Source organism: Trachurus trachurus, assembly GCF_905171665.1.
Source record: "Trachurus trachurus genome assembly, chromosome: 18".
Taxonomy (NCBI): Eukaryota; Metazoa; Chordata; class Actinopteri; order Carangiformes; family Carangidae; genus Trachurus; species Trachurus trachurus.
The window spans coordinates 8693990-8713917 of NC_139909.1; the positions used below are offsets into that span (position 1 = coordinate 8693990).

The following is a 19928-nucleotide window of genomic DNA, read 5'->3' on the forward strand; positions in this document are numbered from 1 at the left end:
TCTTAAAAATAAAAGGTTATCTAATAGTTGTGGTCATATTTTTACAGATTCACAGAAAGCTGATGTGTTTCTGTCTCGGTGCATCATTATAAAGAGGATTTTCTTCGATTTTCTATTTTGTTGTATAGAGTTTGTTGAACTAGATGAAACATTTGACCTGGGATTAATGTGCAGTTTGACAGCTGATAAGGTCCAAGAACCAGTGGGTTAATGTTCACATTATCTAACGCTGTCATTTAAATTATGGGATGTCATATGTGTGCATTTCCTTAAACTAATATTGTAGTCTGTGGTGTTGTGGTGAGTTATTTCAATCGTTATATAATAATAATAATAATAATAACTTCAATTTATCTTTCTAAGTTCCCTTTACATGTCATATTTTAACAGATTCACAGAGAGCTGATGTGTTTCTGTCTCGGTGCATCATTATAAAGAGGATTTTCTTCAATTTTATAGAGTTTGTTGAACAAGATGAAACATTTGACCTGGGATTAATGTGCAGTTTGACAGCTGATAAGGTCCAAGAACCAGTGGGTTCATGTTTATATTATCTAACACTGTCGCAGATGTCACATGAATGCAAAATTCATGCCATTTGCACATTATTTCTTTGTCGTCCATATCACAAATGCCAACATAAGAGATATACCACTAAGTATAAAAGTAGAAAGACTACAATAATATAATAATACAAAAAAAACTACAAAATTAAAAGCTAAACACATTATTATGAAAAATAATAATACCTTCAATTTATATAGCACCTTTTAAAAAGCCAAGTTATGGTTGTAGTCGCATTTTAACAGATTCACAGAGAGCTGGTGTTTTTCTTCCTCGTGCATCATTATAAAGAGGATTTTCTTCAATTTTATAGTTTGTTTAACAAGATAAATCAGTTCATGATTTATTTGCACATGCAGCAGTGAGTTATTTCAATTATTAACTAATGGGTTTTAGTTAAATTTTAACAGATTCTTCGCAGAGAGCTGATGTTTTTCTGTTTTGTGCATCACTATAAAGAGGATTCTCTTAAATTTTAACAGAGTTTGTTGTTAAACAAGATAAAAACATTTGCAGACAGTGTTTATTTGGCTGCAGTCGGTCGGTGGGATAAATGTGATTTTAAATCCAGGAGCCTGCATCTAAATTTTAATTTTTTAAATTTTTTTTGTCATATTGGTGCGTGTCGTGTTATAAAATAGTGAAAAATGTTTAAAATCATTCACAAAAAGCAGGAAAATCTCAATTTCTAGAAGCTGAAATCAGGAAATATCACTCAGATATTCAGAGTGAGTGAGTGAATTTGCTTCAGTGAGAGCTGAGGAATTTAATTAAAAATCTTCCGTGTACCTAAATAAGACAAACTGTGTAGGCGGCTGAAAGCTAAATCGGGATTATGGATAATTAATAATCATGATGAATAATAAATTGGCTGCTTTGTCTTTTTACACAAGTGTGAAGGGACCAGTTTGGAAACCGATCAGCAGACTGATCAATAACGACGACACACACACACACACAGCTTCGTCTTTGTTTTTATTTATTCATTTATTCGCATGTTAGTCGAGATGTTGCTGCTGCTGTAGTCGTGGTTACGGGGGAGCAGGGACTCCCAGACCCGCTGCAGCCTCGTCTCCGCTCAGAGAAACTCCGTCATGTGACGTGGAGTTACGTAACGAAGCGACTGAGCAGCAGAAACACGGTTGTTGTGTTTCCACACGGCTGCTGCTGAGGGAGGAGGCCGACTGACTCCCAGATGTTTCACTCACAGCTGGAAACCAGTTCAGGGACGGACAGAGAGACACACACACACACACACACACACACACACACACACACACACGCAGTCGCTCCATGTGTTTACTTAAAGTGGACTTTCTCATGCCGGAGCTTCACGTCCCTGATGAACTCCATGGAAACCTGTGATTGGACGCCGGTGTTGACGTGATGTCACCTGACCCAGAAACTGGACCAGATCAGGATCTAGATCCAGTCTGATCTAGATCCACGGTCTGGTCCAGATCCAGTCTGATCCAGATTAACAGTCTGATCTAGATCCAGGAGGGAGGAGACAGGAAAGGAGAGGAGAGGAGAGAGGAGACAGGAGATGAGGGAGGAGAGAGGAGAGAGGAAAGGAGAGAGGAGAGAGGATCCACACAGGGGTAGACAATAAGGGAAATTTGCTTTTGAAGATCACTGGCCCCACCATTCTAACTACTGGCCCAGGACAATAGACCGAATCGCCTTGTTGTTTACATTCTACTTCCGGGTAGAAAACCAGCACGTAATTTGAATGAGATCAATAGTAACAAACGAGAGTTTAGCTATATATATCATATTTTTCACGCCGTATCACTGTTTAGACAAATCTGAAATGATGGAAGAAACATTACTATTTCTGTGTGTGTGTTTTGTGTTGCTATGTGTTGTATTTATTCAGTTGGGGGGAATCACGGTGTCTAGAAAGCATCAGTGGCTGCAGCTGACAGGGACAGCTAACAGCAGCTAAGCTAACGGCGGTAGCTAAGCTAACAGCAGGACGTCAGCTGTTAAAACCCTCCCGTTGTGGGACACGACATGAAACTACTCCAGTTAGCTCAGTCATGTTGGAACTCAGATATCCGCTGGAGAAAATATTTTTTCATGGACCGTTTATTGAGTCACTGAGTTATTAAAGTTAAGTTAAACAGGTAGCCTAACCGTTAGCCCAGCTAATCTCTGATAACCATGACTAATTACAAAAATGTGCACACGTAAATAGTAATGTTTGTCTAATCATTGGTTTTATAGACTTTACAAACATAAGATTAGTCTAAACGGCGATATAGTGACATGAAAAAGTAGATATATATAGCGAAACTCTCGTCCGTCACTATTGTTCGAATGCTGGTTTTCTACCCGGAAGTAGTTGTAAACAACAAGGCGATTCGTCCTATAGGTATCGATCCCCATATTAACGAAAAACAACATATCCCAGCCAATTCCTGCGGTCTCGCCATCGAGGCTGGAACTTTCTTATATACCGATACCAATACTAGTAAATTTCCACGATTCTTGACAATTATTCGATACCACGGTTTAAGAAGGACAAAAAAAGTGCTTCTAAATTCATCAGGCTACTTTATTTAATAAATAAATAACTGTTTCACATTAGACTTGTACAGTATTTAGCCTCCACTGTGGTTTAACAATGAAGTAAAAAGAGAGTTAAAATGGTAAATATGCCTCAACACAAACATGAAGTTATGTAGTCATTACTTTTATCCTCCAAGTAGTTCAATGATACAACTGTTGTTCTCATTCATTCACGTTTAGGCTGTTTCCACAGATTGGTGCAAAACTGACTCATTGGATCTCTTAGCACTAATTACCAAGACGATTTGACAGTTATCATTTCAAACCACAGGGATTTAATGTGAAATTAGATTTATTTATTTACATGTTATATTTTTTTTCAAGGCATTATTTTCACGTGTTTGGAGCGTTCTGGTGGCCCTGACGGTTTGAAAAGTACGTCCAGGCCACCGGGCCATTTATATTGTCGACCCCTGCAACAGTCTGATCCAGATCCAGGAGGTGAGAGGAGACAGGAGGGAGGAGGGAGGAGACAGGAGAGGAGAGATGAGACAGGAGAGGAGAGAGGAGACAGGAGAGGAGAGAGGAGAGGAGGGAGGAGACAGGAGAGGAGACAGGAGAGGAGAGATGAGACAGGAGAGGAGAGAGGAGACAGGAAAGGAGACAGGAGAGGAGGGAGGAGACAGGGGAGGAGACAGGAGAGGAGAGATGAGACAGGAGAGGAGAGAGGAGACAGGAAAGGAGACAGGAGAGGAGGGAGGAGACAGGGGAGGAGACAGGAGAGGAGAGAGGGGACGAGAGAGGAGACAGGAGAGGAGAGAGGAGAGGAGGGAGGAGACAGGAGAGGAGAGATGAGACAGGAGAGGAGAGAGGAGACAGGAAAGGAGAGAGGAGACAGGAAAGGAGACAGGAGAGGAGGGAGGAGACAGGGGAGGAGACAGGAGAGGAGAGATGAGACAGGAGAGGAGAGAGGAGACAGGAAAGGAGACAGGAGAGGAGGGAGGAGACAGGGGAGGAGACAGGAGAGGAGAGATGAGACAGGAGAGGAGAGAGGAGACAGGAAAGGAGACAGGAGAGGAGGGAGGAGACAGGGGAGGAGACAGGAGAGGAGAGAGGGGACGAGAGAGGAGACAGGAGAGGAGAGAGGAGAGGAGGGAGGAGACAGGAGAGGAGATGAGACAGGAGAGGAGAGAGGAGACAGGAAAGGAGACAGGAGAGGAGGGAGGAGACAGGGGAGGAGACAGGAGAGGAGAGAGGGGACGAGAGAGGAGAGAGGAGAGAGGAGGCGAGAGAGGAGACAGGAGAGGAGAGAGGAGGCGAGAGAGGAGACAGGAGAGGAGGGAGGAGACGAGAGAGGAGAGGAGAGAGGAGACGGGAAAGGAGAGAGGGGACAGGGGAGGAGAGAGGAGGCGAGAGAGGAGACAGGAGAGGAGACAGGAGAGGAGGGAGGAGACGAGAAAGGAGAGGAGAGAGGAGACAGGGGAGGAAACAGGAGAGGAGAGGAGAGAGGAGACAGGAGAGGAGAGAGGAGAGGAGACAGGAGAGGAGAGAGGAGACAGGGGAGGAGAGAGGAGACAGGAGAGGAGACAAGAAAGGAGAGGAGACAGGAGAGGAGGGAGGAGACGAGAGAGGAGAGGAGAGGAGAGAGGAGACAGGGGAGGAGAGAGGAGACAGGAGAGGAGACAAGAAAGGAGAGGAGACAGGAGAGGAGGGAGGAGACGAGAGAGGAGAGGAGAGAGGAGAGCAGGGAGGAGACAGGAGAGGAGAGAGGAGACAGGGGAGGAAACAGGAGAGGAGAGGAGAGAGGAGACAGGAGAGGAGAGAGGAGGGAGGAGAGGAGAGAGGAGACAGGAGAGGAGGGAGGAGACGAGAGAGGAGAGAGGAGACAGGGGAGGAAACAGGAGAGGAGAGGAGAGAGGAGACAGGAGAGGAGAGAGGAGGGAGGAGAGGAGACAGGAGAGGAGAGGAGACGAGAGAGGAGAGAGGAGACAGGGGAGGAGAGAGGAGACAAGAAAGGAGAGGAGAGAGGAGGGAGGAGAGGAGACAGGAGAGGAGAGGAGAGAGGAGACGAGAGAGGAGAGAGGAGACAAGAAAGGAGAGGAGAGAGGAGACAGGAGAGGAGAGAGGAGACAGGAGAAGAGAGAGGAGACAGGAGAGGAGACAGGAGAGGAGGGAGGAGACAGGAGAGGAGAGAGGAGACAGGGGAGGAGAGAGGAGACAAGAAAGGAGAGGAGACAGGAGAGGAGGGAGGAGACAGGAGAGGAGAGAGGAGACAGGAGAGGAGACAGGAGAGGAGGGAGGAGACGAGAGAGGAGACGAGAGAGGAGACAGGAGAGGAGACAGGAAAGGAGAGAGGGGACAGGGGAGGAGAGAGGAGACAGGAGAGGAGACAGGAGAGGAGGGAGGAGACGAGAGAGGAGACGAGAGAGGAGAGAGGAGACAGGAAAGGAGAGAGGAGAGAGGAGACAGGAGAGGAGGGAGGAGACAGGAGAGGAGAGAGGAGGGAGGAGACAGGAGAGGAGGGAGGAGACAGGAGAGGAGAGGAGAGAGGAGACGAGAGAGGAGAGAGGAGACAAGAAAGGAGAGGAGAGAGGAGATAGGAGAGGAGGGAGGAGAGAGGAGACAGGAGAGGAGAGAGGAGGGAGGAGACAGGAGAGGAGGGAGGAGACAGGAAAGGAGAGAGGAGGGAGGAGACAGGAGAGGAGGGAGGAGACAGGAGAGGAGGGAGGAGACAGGAAAGGAGAGAGGAGACAGGAGAGGAGAGAGGAGACAGGAAAGGAGAGAGGAGACAGGAGAGGAGAGAGGAGACAGGAGAGGAGGGAGGAGACAGGAGAGGAGAGAGGAGACAGGAAAGGAGGGAGGAGACAGGAGAGGAGAGAGGAGAGAGGAGAGGAGACAGGAGAGGAGGGAGGAGACAGGAAAGGAGACAGGAGGGAGGAGACAGGAGAGGAGAGAGGAGACAGGAGAGGAGAGAGAAGACATGTGAGGAGAGAGGAGACAGGAGAGGAGGAAGGAGACAGGAGAGGAGAGAGGAGACAGGAGAGGAGAGAGGAGATAGGAGAGGAGGGAGGAGAGAGGAGACAGGAGAGGAGAGAGGAGGGAGGAGACAGGAGAGGAGGGAGGAGACAGGAAAGGAGAGAGGAGGGAGGAGACAGGAGAGGAGGGAGGAGACAGGAGAGGAGGGAGGAGACAGGAAAGGAGAGAGGAGACAGGAGAGGAGAGAGGAGACAGGAAAGGAGAGAGGAGACAGGAGAGGAGAGAGGAGACAGGAGAGGAGGGAGGAGACAGGAGAGGAGAGAGGAGACAGGAAAGGAGGGAGGAGACAGGAGAGGAGAGAGGAGAGAGGAGAGGAGACAGGAGAGGAGGGAGGAGACAGGAAAGGAGACAGGAGGGAGGAGACAGGAGAGGAGAGAGGAGACAGGAGAGGAGAGAGAAGACATGTGAGGAGAGAGGAGACAGGAGAGGAGGAAGGAGACAGGAGAGGAGAGAGGAGACAGGAGAGGAGGGAGGAGATAGGAGAGGAGGGAGGAGACAGGAGAGAGGAGAGAGGAGACAGGAAAGGAGAGAGGAGGGAGGAGACAGGAAAGGAGAGAGGAGAGAGGAGACAGGAGAGGAGACAGGAGAGGAGAGAGAAGACATGTGAGGAGAGAGGAGACAGGAGAGAGGAGACAGGAGAGGAGGAAGGAGACAGGAGAGGAGAGAGGAGATAGGAGAGGAGGGAGGAGATAGGAGAGGAGGGAGGAGACAGAGGAGAGGAGGGAGGAGACAGGAGAGAGGAGAGAGGAGACAGGAAAGGAGAGAGGAGACAGGAAAGGAGAGAGGAGACAGGAGAGGAGAGAGGAGACAGGAAAGGAGAGAGGAGACAGGAAAGGAGAGAGGAGAGAGGATCTCCAGTCTGATCCAGATCCACAGTGTTTCTCATTAACTTCTGGTTAATTAGTTGATTTTTTCTCCATTTTAATAAAAAAACAAACACAAACAGGTTTTAAACGTGGAGTCGGAGCCAGAAACTTTTTCCTACGACTTTAATTCTTTTAAAGAAATGATGACGAGCTGCACTCGAACACATCACATCTGTCCGTCCAGCTGTGATGAAGTCACTCGGTCAGATTCTTCCTCGTAACATCCTCACAACAGCTGGAAATCAATCGATCTAATTTGGCTTTTTATTATTCTCACTCGTGTCTGTTCACATCATCTTCTGTCTTTAATTATCTCATTTGATTCGTCCTCATTTTATTTTACGATCACATTTTTATTGAGCTACATCTCGTGTGTGAAATCAGCTTTATAAATAAAGTTTATAATGTTAAATTCGAGTCAAAATCACAGACTAGAAAGCTAAATCTTTCACAGCTGCTGAGTGATGATTACTGCACTGATCTAATTAATTAATAGTAGTGAGCTCGATCAGAGCTGATTCTCAGTCTCGACACAGTAAATAAAGGATTAACTTTATTTTATCTGATAATAATTCTCTTTCTGACTCCTCCACCTCCGATTGTTGTTGGTTAAAACGTGAATTTTATTTTAGACTCGTTAAGAAAAAAACGACGTTAGTTCGGTTGATCTGATTGTGAAAATGTGTGTGAGGCCTCGTCCTCCTCTGACCTGGACGCCGTCTCTTACATAACTGTACAGAGCTGCTGCTGCTGCTGCTGCTCGTGTCTCTGCTGTCGCTGCCGAAGCTCAGACGATCTATCAGTTCATTATTGATTAAAGGGATAGTTCACTCAAAATTGAAATTTCACTCATTTATCTACTCACCCTCATGTCGACTAAGGGCTGGGAGAAGTTTCAGAGTCCTCCGTGGCTTCTCTGAGTTACAGCGGGGCTCCGTGCAGCACTGCATGTCCATATGACGGTAGCGAACGGAGCTCAGTTTTCTTCGTCCAAAAAGACACCAAAAAACATCCAAATACCTCCATAGTGCTCGTCTGTAATGTCCCTCTTGTATTGAAGCCCTGACACTGAAAAAAATTAAATAAGCCCAGCTGTGAACTGGGTGTCAATGCAAATCCTGCGAGATTTGCACAGACAGGCAGAGCAGTGAACTGAGACACTGGGAGCTTCCGTTACAAACAAGCTTAAAATATAGACTTGTTTAATTTTTTTCGGAACAATTTCTCATGTTGGGGCTTCAATACAAGACGGACGTTACATACGAGCAGCATGGAGGTATTTGGATGTTTCTTGGTGTGTCTTTTTGGACGAAGAAAAGTGAGCTCCGTTCTCAACCATCATATGGACATGCAGTGCTGCACAGAGCCCTGCTGTAACTCAGAGAAGGCACGGAGGACTCTGAAACCTCTCCCAGCCCTTAGTCCACATGAGGGTGAGTAGATAATGAGTAATTGAAATTTCAATTTTGAGTGAACTATCCCTTTAACTGATCAGAACAAATCAAATTGTCTGCTGCTGATTGATTTGATTTATTCTTTTATTGCCTCTTTATCTGGGATGTTTTAACATGTTATAGATGAAGTCTGTGTCTGCAGCTCTGCTCTGCTGTGGCCGGTCGGACCAGTGAGTCCAGAGCTCAGCGTCGTCGCCCGGTCGGCTTTTCACCCGTCAAAGAGAGTTAATCCACGTAGAGCGTAGAATCAGCTGGTTTCATCATTCCTCTGCTCAGAGGGAGAGAGAGAGAGAGGGGGAGAGATATGCTGGTGACCTGATGGAGGAGAAATCTGAGGGTGAGAGAGTGAGGAACCTGAGAGTGAGAGAGTAAAGAACTTGAGAGTGGAGAACCTGAGGGTGAGGAACCTGAGAGTGAGAGAGTGAAGGTGCGTTCACACCGGACCTTTTATTCTTGTCGCTGGCGAGGAGTTTACATAGTAAATCAATGCAAATGAGCGACTGAGCGTTTGGGGCTCCGAGAAATCACTCTGTCGCTCGAGATGAGAAATCCCAACTCTCCGGCCGTCAGTCGCTTGTTGCTCAGCGCTGATTGGCTGCCGTAATTAGTTGTAACTATGACAACTACTGAAATCATGGAAACGTATGAAACGTAATACAACTCCGCCGGTCCGGCAGAGCAAAGCCGGCCTGACGTTGCACGGCGCTTGTGGGACAATGTCAGCTGTGCTGGACCGGATCGGATATCGGCTCCGATATTCACTAATTAGCTGGATCGGATATCGGATGAGTGAGGCCGATCCAGTCATTTATTTTTTATTTTTTATTTTACGTGCAGTAAACAAGACAAGACAGTGACAGTGATAGACAAACAAGATGACAAGAGACTCATTACGTGTGTGTGTGTGTGTGTGTGTGTGTATATGGGTGGGTGCGTAAGTGTGTATGCGTGTGTATGCACGTGTCTATGCATGACATAAGATAACATAAGATAGCATAACATAACATGACATAACATTATTCAACAACATAACAATATTCTTTTTTATTAATATCATACACAGCAATACAGTTACAGCGATCTAGTGTTATTTATTTCTTTTTGCTGCTAATGTACACTTGTTATTTGTTAATAAATAATATTAAGTACATTTATATCTGTGTTAAATTGTTACCTGTTTTTAACAAGGCTAAATGTTTATGTCAAGCCTGATGCCTTCACTCACATGGCGAGGTATACGGTTCATTCATTCAACAGTAGTATCAAATCGGTATCGGGTATCGGCCGATACGTTCATCCCAGGTATCGGTATCGGATTGGATCGGAAAAAACTGTATCGGTGCATCTCTAGTGCTGGACCAATACAAACGGGAAGAACAGAGCGACTCCGGGCGAGGTGAAATTCACTGGAATCGCTCGAATGACGTCATTAGAGCGATCTGTTGAACTGTGCCAAATTGACGAGCGACTGCAGCTAAGTGACAGCGATTTCTTTGGAGCGACACGAGCGACAGCGACAAAAATAAAAGGTCCGGAGTGAACAGCAGCCTGTTGTTTACGTTGTGGATCCTCTCAACTATAGAAGTTCAAGTGTTTGTTTCACATTGATCCCATGGGATTTATTTTTAGGCAGAGACTAATCGATTTGTTAGAGTGTGTGTGTTTCTCTCTCTGTGTGTGTGTGTGTGTGTGTGTGTGTGTGTTGTTGGGTTTGAAGGGAGTTCAGTTCTGGCCTCGGGGGAGTTTGTCCAACCTGTTTCCTGCAGAAACACACACACACACACTCTCACTTCTGTGGAAACATCTCTGTAGTTAATCACCACCCTGTCGCCGCCGCCTCTCCACGTGTGTGTGTGACTGATTTATTGTAAACTTGTGTCGACACGGCGACGACTCATTCCTCCGGCACCCGTTTGCAACTAACTAACAAAGGAATCTTTTTTTTTTTTTTTTCCTCCCAGTGAATTTACAGCTTTAAACCAGATCTTTAAAAAACAGTTTGTGAGTTAAACATTAAGAAAAAATAGATCTGAGAATTAAACTTTAACTTGTGAAACTGAAGCTTTGGGGTGAAATGAGTCAGGCCTCGGTCACAAGGAGAACCTCAGATCTACACACACACACACACACAGACACACACACACACCTCGGGCTTGTACAGAGTGTGTGTTTGTGTTTGTTGAAGGTCGGTGTTGTGATGTAGCTCAGAGGAGGAGGAGGAGGAGGAGTTCACGGCTCTGCTGACGTGTCCTTGAGCAAGACGCCGAATCGTTTCCAGCTGCAGAATCCGACCTTCAACCAACACATCCTGAATTCCTTCGACTTCTTCTTCTCCATTCATGGATTACATGCATTATATTACATGATTACATATGATAACTTTTCTCCTTTTCTTTCTTTGTCCACATAACACCATGAATGGAAAGGAGCAGAAAGAAGAAAAACGTATGATACCTATAGTTATAAATACATTAGCATTAAAGGGATAGTTCAACATTTTGGCAAATTGGCCCATTGCCATAATCCCTATAGTCATGGCAGTAGGTTCGTTACCTTTAATTGTCGGTGCAAGCTATTTTTAGAACGGCGGAGCAGAGCCGTGAGCTGCTCAGAGCTACGCTACGGAGGCTCATGGGATTTCTTTGTTTCCCTCATCATCAAACTCATCAAATACACAATCCAACAACTCCACAACGCTCTGGTGGAGTTGTTTTCGAGGCTAATTCATGCAAAACCGTTGATGCAACTTGTCCACCAGAGCGTTTTGGAGTTCTTGGATTGTGTATTTGATGAGTTTGATGAGGGAAACCAAGAAATCCCATTAGCCTCCGTAGCGTAGCTCTGAGCAGCTCACGGCTCTGCTCCACCGTTCTAAAAATAGCTTGCACCGACAATTAAAGGTAACAAACCTACTGGTAAGACACATAATTCGTCTATCTTTAACTATCTTTAAGCACAATTCTTTTCTCTTTTAAACATCTTCTTAAACTGAGATATGATTATACAGATTTTTAATTCCTTTCTTTGTCAATCCCACAATTTTATACCGGCAACAAAAATACACATTTTTTTTAAAGTCAACTTAGCAAACGTCATGTTTAAAATCTGTTTAATTTCTATTCATCGTTTCAACTTTTACCAACAACCAGGGACGACAGATGAACATTATCCATTACATAGATGTAGAAACTGATGTGTTGATCAGATTGCACTGTCCTGGTTCAATAAATATATAAAATTAAAAAACAAAAAGGTGTTTATTATGATTGATTATCGTCAATAACTGATCTGTTGGTGCAGATCAACTAATTTGTGAAGCGTTATATATAAGGAGCTTTGACGTCGTTGTGTTTCATCTTCACGGTGGAGAGACGGTCTGAATCCATCACGTCGGGGTTGACGGTGTGTATTTTTAGCAAGTGTTTCTCCCGTGGGTGGGTGTGTGGGTGGGTGGGCGAGGAGCTGGTTGTCATAGCGATGGGGATTCAGGAAGCAAAGATGAACAGGCGATGGAAGTGTGTGTGTGTGTGTGTGATAAACAAACTACTCAACAGGTTTCTCTCCTCCTCCCTCCTCCCTCCTCCCTCCTCCAGGTACGGGTGAGGTCATCGCCATCATGATCCCGGAGCCGAAGGGCCGCGAGGTGGCGCTGCTGCTGGAGCGCAACGTGACGGTCACCATGACGATCACCATCGGGACGAGGAACCTGCAGAAGTACGTGAGCCGGACGTCGGTGGTGTTCGTCTCCATCTCCTTCATCGTGCTCATGATCATCTCCCTGGCCTGGCTCGTCTTCTACTACATCCAGAGGTTCAGATACGCCAACGCCCGCGACCGCAACCAGGTGGGTGGTCCACCGCGTCACAGAAACCACCTTTAAAGGGATAGTTCACCCAAAATTCAAATTTCATCACTCATTATCTACTCCCCCTCATGTGGACTAAGGGCTGGGAGAAGTTTCAGAGTCCTCCGTGGCTTCTCTGAGTTACAGGGGGTCTTGGTGTAGCAGTGCATGTCCATATAACGGTTGCAAATGGATACCAACTGTCTTCGTAACAAAAAGACACACCAAAAAACATCCAAATACCTCCATGCTGCTCGTATGTAATGTCCGTCTTGTATTGAAGCCCCGAAATGCGAAATTGTCCGGAAAAAAATTAAATAAGTCTATATTTCAAGCTTGTTTTGTAGTGGAAGCTTCTCGAAACTCCTCTTCCTGGTTCGTCCAAATTTGACGAACCAGGAAGAGGAGCTTCCGCTACACTTATTTCATCTTTTTTGGGCCAATTTCGCATTTCAGCACGTCAATACAAGACGGACATTACATACGAGCAGCATGGAGGTATTTGGATGTTTTTTGGTGTGTCTTTTTGTTACGAAGACAGTTGGTATCCATTTGCAACCGTTATATGGACATGCACTGCTACACCAAGACCCCCTGTAACTCAGAGAAGCCACGGAGGACTCTGAAACTTCTCCCAGCCCTTAGTCCACATGAGGGTGAGTAGATAATGAGTGCAATTTGAATTTTGGGTGAACTATCCCTTTAACATGTTGGATCAGACGCTTTTATGATCTTTTAAGATGTTAAACAGGAACTATGCAAGATTTTTACCGCAATTAAACAGCTTCAGAGTAACTCTTTTTCCTGCAAGTAATTTTGAAAAAGAGACATCATTTTCTTTTGAGTGGTCGATTCTGAGCTTTTGCCCGGCGAATAAGCGCATCAACCAATCAAAGGAGGCACATCGTGACCCTGCACCACCCTGTCTTGTTTGACAAAGAGACACAAACATTACAAAGACAACAGGTCTGGCTAACGTAAGCAAACCGGTGTTGAATATGTGAGGGATCATCAACGAGTAGGTGTGTGTGGTGGCGAAGGACCACCCAACACGAAGCAAAACCTTTGTTTATAATTGTTGCGACTGTCGCATATTTGCGTCGCCACCGGTATGAATGGTTTTGATGCAAAATATTCCCCCCCTAATATTTTGCAGTTTCATGTCTTTAATTTGTTCTTTATTGTGATGGTTTAATGACTTGTTATTGGAAGAATGGAGCCTCTCTGCCTCCAACCTCGTGTCTCTTGGTCCGAAAACCAACCTCTGCAAGATCCTCTGACCCCGTGTCCCAGATTTCGTCTCACGACAAACATGGACTGCTTTTACAGCACAAACATGCTCTGTAATCCATAATCTCATGTTAAAGGGATAGTTCAACATTTTGGCAAATTGGCCCATTGCCATAATCCCTATAGTCATAGCAGTAGGTTCATTGCCTTTATTTGTTGGTGCAAGCTATTTTTAGATCAGCGGGGCAGAGAAGTGAGCTGCTCATGAAATGAAATGGTACTTTCGCCTTTCGCTCAAAACTCAAATGCACAATCCAACAACGCCAAAATGCTCTCATGAAGAAGTTACGACCTGCACATTTGCCACGCTGTGAAATAATAACGTATATATGAAGCAAATACTCTGAACTACTTGCGATTTTGAAAAAGAGCGACCAAACAGCGAAAAAGCAAAGATTTGAAATCCAATGTTAAAGTAAAAGCACTTGTTTCTGTCAGAGTCCTGAGATGTTAAAAGTCCAAACCTGAACAAAAACAAGATCAAACTGAACAATAAAAACAAAAAACCAGAGTTCAACGTGACGACTGAAGTAAAAATATAATTGAAAATGTAATTAGACGTCGTCCTCAAGGAGTTTTCTTTTCTTTTCTTTTAGATCTGATTAAACCGTCACATTGTAATGAAGTTATTGGACGAGTCTGTGTGAAAACTGTGGTGTTTAATTTGTACCAAAGGCTGCGTTCACAGTCACACGTCTGTTTTAGCTACAGGCTTTTAGCTGCTGAACAGACTCTTAGAAACTCTGGTGTTGCAGTTGGTGTCACTCTGCTGACAGGAAGTGAAACATCTGATGAGTCGTGATCGGATCGGCTTCGACTGTCGATCAAAGGACCGTAGATAACGTTGCTGTCTCGTCTTGTAGCAGACGATCAGATAAAGTTTTCCATTTTGAAACCACAGCTGTTTGTGCAACTTAACCAACAGAGCAGAGAAAACAACCTGCTTCCTGATTACACAACATTTTAAAAACTGACTTAAAGGGATAGTTCAACATTTTGGCAAATTGGCCCATTGCCATAATAATCCCTATAGTCATAGCAGTAGGTTTGTTACCTTTAATTATCGGTGCAAGCTATTTTTAGAACGGCGGAGCAGAGTCGCGAGCTGCTCAGAGCTACACTACGGAGGCTCATGGGATTTCTTGGTTTCCCTCATCAAACTCATCAAATACACAATCCAACAACTCCACAACGCTCTGGTGGACAAGTTGTGACCTGCACATTCACCACGCTATGAGATAATAACACAACTTTACCAGACAGAGTTGTTTTAGAGGGAAATACAGAGACTGCTTGATGAAAAACTGCCCCTGAAGGCAACGCACATCAGCTGTTTTGCATGAATTTCCCTCTAAAACAACTCTGTGTGGTAACGTTGTGTTATTATCTCATAGCGTGGTGAATGTGCAGGTCACAACTTGTCCACCAGAGCGTTGTGGAGTTGTTGGATTGTGTATTTGATGAGTTTGATGAGGAAAACCAAGAAATCCCATAATGAGCCTCTGTAGCGTAGCTCTGAGCAGCTCACGGCTCTGCTCCGCCGTTCTAAAAACAGCTTGCACCGACAATTTAAAGGTAACAAACCTACTGCTATGACTATAGGGATTATGGCAATGGGCCAATTTGCCAAAATGTTGAACTATCCCTTTAACTGAATGAGGAAGGTTGAACGACCTCGGTGTGAGTTTAAAAAAAACACTCTGTCGCCACCATGATGTTGTCGCTTTAAGGACGTCCTGCTAACCGGGGTCCTTGAACGTGACACAGATGATGAAGTCTGTGTCCAAATAAACACAACCCAGATTCTCCGTGGTGTTTACAGAGAAACCAGGTCGCTCTGGTAACCACCGCCATCGATCATGTGGCGCAACCGTGCAACCGATCGTCAGTAAAAAAAGGTTTTATTTATTTAAAGTTCATGTCAACGGACTGAAACAGACACAGAGACTCTGCAGGCTGGTTCTTCTCAAAGGGAGAAATCAGCGTGACAAACAAACGGTGGAGGTGTTTTAAAGTGCGACTGTGGGTTAGGGTTTTTTGTGTGTAATAATTAATTGCCGTGGCGACAGCGAGGGGATTAATGTCAGTGTGACGAGTCTGTGTTGTTGTTTGATTCAGACCCATGAGAAGCTGAACGCTCCCAGAGGAGGAGGCTGCTTTTAGTTTTGTTCTGCGGTCTGTTGAGATAACGTCAACACGTTGATCTGAAGTGACAGCGCCGTCGTCGCCACGGCCGCCGCCGCTGCCGCTGCTCGTCGTGTTTTATTATCAAGAGGTGAAACCACTGATCTCAGGAACTCCACAGAGCGACGCTGGTGTGTGTGTGTGTCAGGGTTTCCGGGCCTTAAATGGCATTAAAAGGAATTAAATTAAATTCTCAAAGACATTAAAAAATTGATAAAAAAAAATGTATTGATTCATACAGTGAGATTTTGATATCATTACATCCAGAGTAGTAGAGCAGAGAAATAGGGGGATTATACAGTTAATCTACAGTAAAATCAGGGTATCTGCGGGGTCTTAAAAAGTATTAAAAGGTGATAAATCAACTTGGGGAAAATTAAGACCCTTAAAAAGTATTAAAAAGTCTTTTCACAACTTTATAAAGTCTTAAATTTTCAAGGTATTTTTTCTGAATTAGCTGTCCAAGAGTTTGAGTCCTAAAAAACATTGTGAAAGTGTGTGAATTTATTCATTTTATTAAAAGCCAAAGATGAACCGGTACATAAAAAAGAAAAGGAGATTGTTGTTTTGGTTTTTTGAGAGTGGAGCAATGTTTTTTTTGTTTTGTTTTTTGGATAAACTTTGCCTTATCTCAGCCTATTTTGAATTCTGTTGCATCATAGTGTTCTATAGTCTTTATCACAAACTAAAACTGTTAAGTTAAAAGTGTCACTGATGTAAATGGTTACAGCTTGAAGTGGCGGTGAGGTGTTGAAAAATATTGAGAAGGTCTTGAAAAAGTCTTAAAAAGGTATTAAAATTAACTTCAAGATTCCTGTATATACCCTGAAAATTAAACGTGGGTGAAGAAATGGAGAATTTTCTAAATTTATATTTTTAGGTGGTGGCAGGCTACTGTTGACTTCTCTTCTTCTTTTAATCGCTAGCGGCAAAAATCGGAATCAGCAGGTCACAGCTTTTTAAAAATTGGTGATTGGCCAGAAAATTGCAGTCGATGCACCCCTATTGGTGTGATAAACATGCAGAACCAAGTAATTGGGTAATTGTGTATGTGTATATAGGTAAGTGTATGTACGCACACGTATAGTATTTGCAGTCACAGGCATTAAAAATGTTTGAAAAGGCATTAAAAAGCATTAAATTAGATTTGCTGGTACCTGCAGAAACCCTGGTGTGTGTGTGTTTATTGTTTTTCCCACCTGAGACTAAATCTGTCTGTCATCTCTGCTCTGCCTCCCTTTTTTTTTGTTTTTTTGTTTTGTTTTTGTGCAGCGTCGCCTTGGAGACGCGGCGAAGAAGGCCATCAGTAAGCTGCAGGTGCGCACCATCAGGAAGGGCGACCAGGAGACGGAGGCCGACTTCGACAACTGCGCCGTCTGCATCGAGGGCTACAAGCCCAACGACGTGGTCCGCATACTGCCCTGCAGGTAAAAAAACCCTGCCCTCTGATTGGCCGACTGATTTCTAGAGTCATCCAATAAAAAACCAGAGCAGATTTCAGAATAAAACACTCAAAAATCCTGCAAATCCTGTTGGGAGGGGCTTGTTGACTGCTTTTGTGACATCACAAAGTGACAGGAAGTCCTGACGGCTTTATAATCACACTACACATGGACATCTACCTTTATTTTGAAGAAGCTTTAATACAAACATCTACCTTTATTTTGAAGGAGCTTTAATACAGATATCTTCCTTTATTTTGAAGGAGCTTTAACACAAACATCTACCTTTATTTTGAAGGAGCTTTAATACAAACATCTACTTTTATTTTGAAGGAGCTTTAACACAAACCTCTACCTTTATTTTGAAGGAGCTTTAACACAAACCTCTACCTTTATTTTGAAGGAGCTTTAACACAAACCTCTACCTTTATTTTGAAGGAGCTTTAACACAAACCTCTACCTTTATTCTGAAGGAGCTTTAACACGAACCTCTGACTTTATTCTGAAGGAGCTTTAACACAAACATCTACCTTTATTTTGAAGGAGCTTTAACACAAACATCTACCTTTATTTTGAAGGAGCTTTAACACAAATCTCTACCTTTATTTTGAAGGAGCTTTAATACAGATATCTGCTTTTATTCTGAAGGAGCTTTAATGAAAACATCTACCTTTATTCTGAAGGAGCTTTAATACAGATATCTGCTTTTATTCTGAAGGAGCTTTAATTCAAACATCTACCTTTATTTTGAAGTAGCTTTAACACAAACATCTACCTTTATTTTGAAGGAGCTTTAATTCAAACATCTACCTTTATTCTGAAGGAGCTTTAACACAAACCTCTACCTTTATTTTGAAGGAGCTTTAATTCAAACATCTACCTTTATTCTGAAGGAGCTTTAATACAAACATCTACCTTTATTTTGAAGTAGCTTTAACACAAACATCTACCTTTATTCTGAAGGAGCTATAATACAGATATCTACTTTTATTCTGAAGGAGCTTTAATTCAAACATCTACCTTTATTCTGAAGGAGCTTTAATACAAACTTCTCTACCTTTACGGTTCTGTATAAAAAGCTCTTTAACTTGTTGAACCCTGTGGAAACTGCAGCTCTGTGTGTGTGTGTGTGTGTTTTTTTTTCTTCACCTTGTCGTCATGTGACGCCACAACGAGTTCAATGGAAGCTGTTTGCTGTTGTTGTGTTGTGTGTCGTTGAACCTGAACAGTCTGTTTTCTCTCTAACCTGCGATGACCTCGCCGCAGATTGTCTGACATTATCAGATGAGATTAAGTTAAAAAAAAAAAAAAAAGAGAAAGAGAGAAAAAAGAGAGATTCATGTTTGTTCAGATTCTTTCGTGCCTTGTGTAACTTCACCAAACGAAAGCAGCTGTGAACTTGATTCTCCTCCAGCGGTTTTCTATCTGTGTCTGTGTGTCTCTCTGTGTGTGTGTGTGTGTGTGAACGCAGACCGACACCAGAATAATTGATTCCACTGTTATTTTTTTCCTCTCTCTCTCTCTCTCTCTCTGCAGACATTTGTTCCACAAGAGCTGCGTGGATCCGTGGCTGCTGGATCACCGCACATGTCCGATGTGCAAGATGAACATCCTGAAAGCCCTGGGCATCGCTGTGAGTCTGAGAGAGAGGGGGATCATGGGAGAACAAGGGAGGAGGACGAGAGGAGGAGGAGAGGAGGAGGGGTGGCGTTTAAATGTTTACCAGACACCGATCTGTTTTTGTGAAAATCCAAAGGTTACAGTTCTTCCTCAACGCTTGTGATTACAGTCATAACGCTGGTGGCTTTTTAGACAGAGAGAGAGAGAGGAAGGAAACTCTTTAAACTTAACAAGCAAAAAACATCAAGACCAAAAAAAAAGCTGCTTTAATGTGGGGAAACGCTGTGAAACCACAAGTCTGAACCGATCCAGAGCACACACACACACAGAAAAACAAAAAAAAAGCAGCTGCAACCGCGGTATGAGGAAGCAGAGAGACCTTCAGACTGTGGAGAAATGTCAAGGTTGTGTAAGGAAGAGGAGCAACATTAAGGTCAGACAGGTGGAGGAGGAGGAGGAGGAGGAGGAGGAGGAGGAAGAAGAGGAGGATGTTCAGCTTCAACCCACTTTCTGTCCCTGACCTGGTTCTGTCTGGAGAAGCTTCCTCCCGAGACACAACACGGCCCGACAGATGCAAATAACAAGAGCTGCAGACCGACTTTATTTATTTTACCAGCAGCAGCACAGATTCCCCCCAACTTCACATTTTTTAGACGCAAAATAAGCAAATATTCACATTTCCTTTTCATTCATGATCCTCACACACATATTAGTTTGCCACTTACAATGACATCTGATTACAGATACTTTGAGTCGCTCCTTTCATGTTTTACCATTGTTATTAAGGGATAGTTCAACATTTTGGGCAAATTGGCCCATTGCCATAATCCCTATAGTCGTAGCAGTAGGTTTGTTACCTTTAATTGTCGGTGCAAGCTGTTTTTAGAACGGCGGAGCAGAGCCGTGAGCTGCTCAGAGCTACGCTACAGAGGCTCATGGGATTTCTTTCTTGGTTTCCCTCATCAAACTCATCAAATACACAATCCAACAACTCCACAACGCTCTGGTGGACAAGTTGTGACCTGCACATTCACCACGCTATGAGATAATAACACAACGTTACCAGACAGAGTTGTTTTAGAGGTAAATGCAGAGACTGCTTAATGAAAAACTG

The 19928-nt window shown here is 44.1% G+C and overlaps 1 protein-coding gene across 1 annotated transcript in view; it reads left to right on the forward strand.

The window, feature by feature from the left end:
• Nucleotides 1-19928, forward strand: part of rnf150b (ring finger protein 150b) — a 28423-nt gene that overhangs the window by 2609 nt on the left and 5886 nt on the right. The window contains exons 2-4 of the mRNA XM_083993359.1: nucleotides 12028-12278; nucleotides 17025-17179; nucleotides 18731-18827. Coding sequence (XP_083849485.1) covers nucleotides 12028-12278; nucleotides 17025-17179; nucleotides 18731-18827 — 503 coding nt within the window. The remainder of the gene's footprint in view (nucleotides 1-12027; nucleotides 12279-17024; nucleotides 17180-18730; nucleotides 18828-19928) is intronic.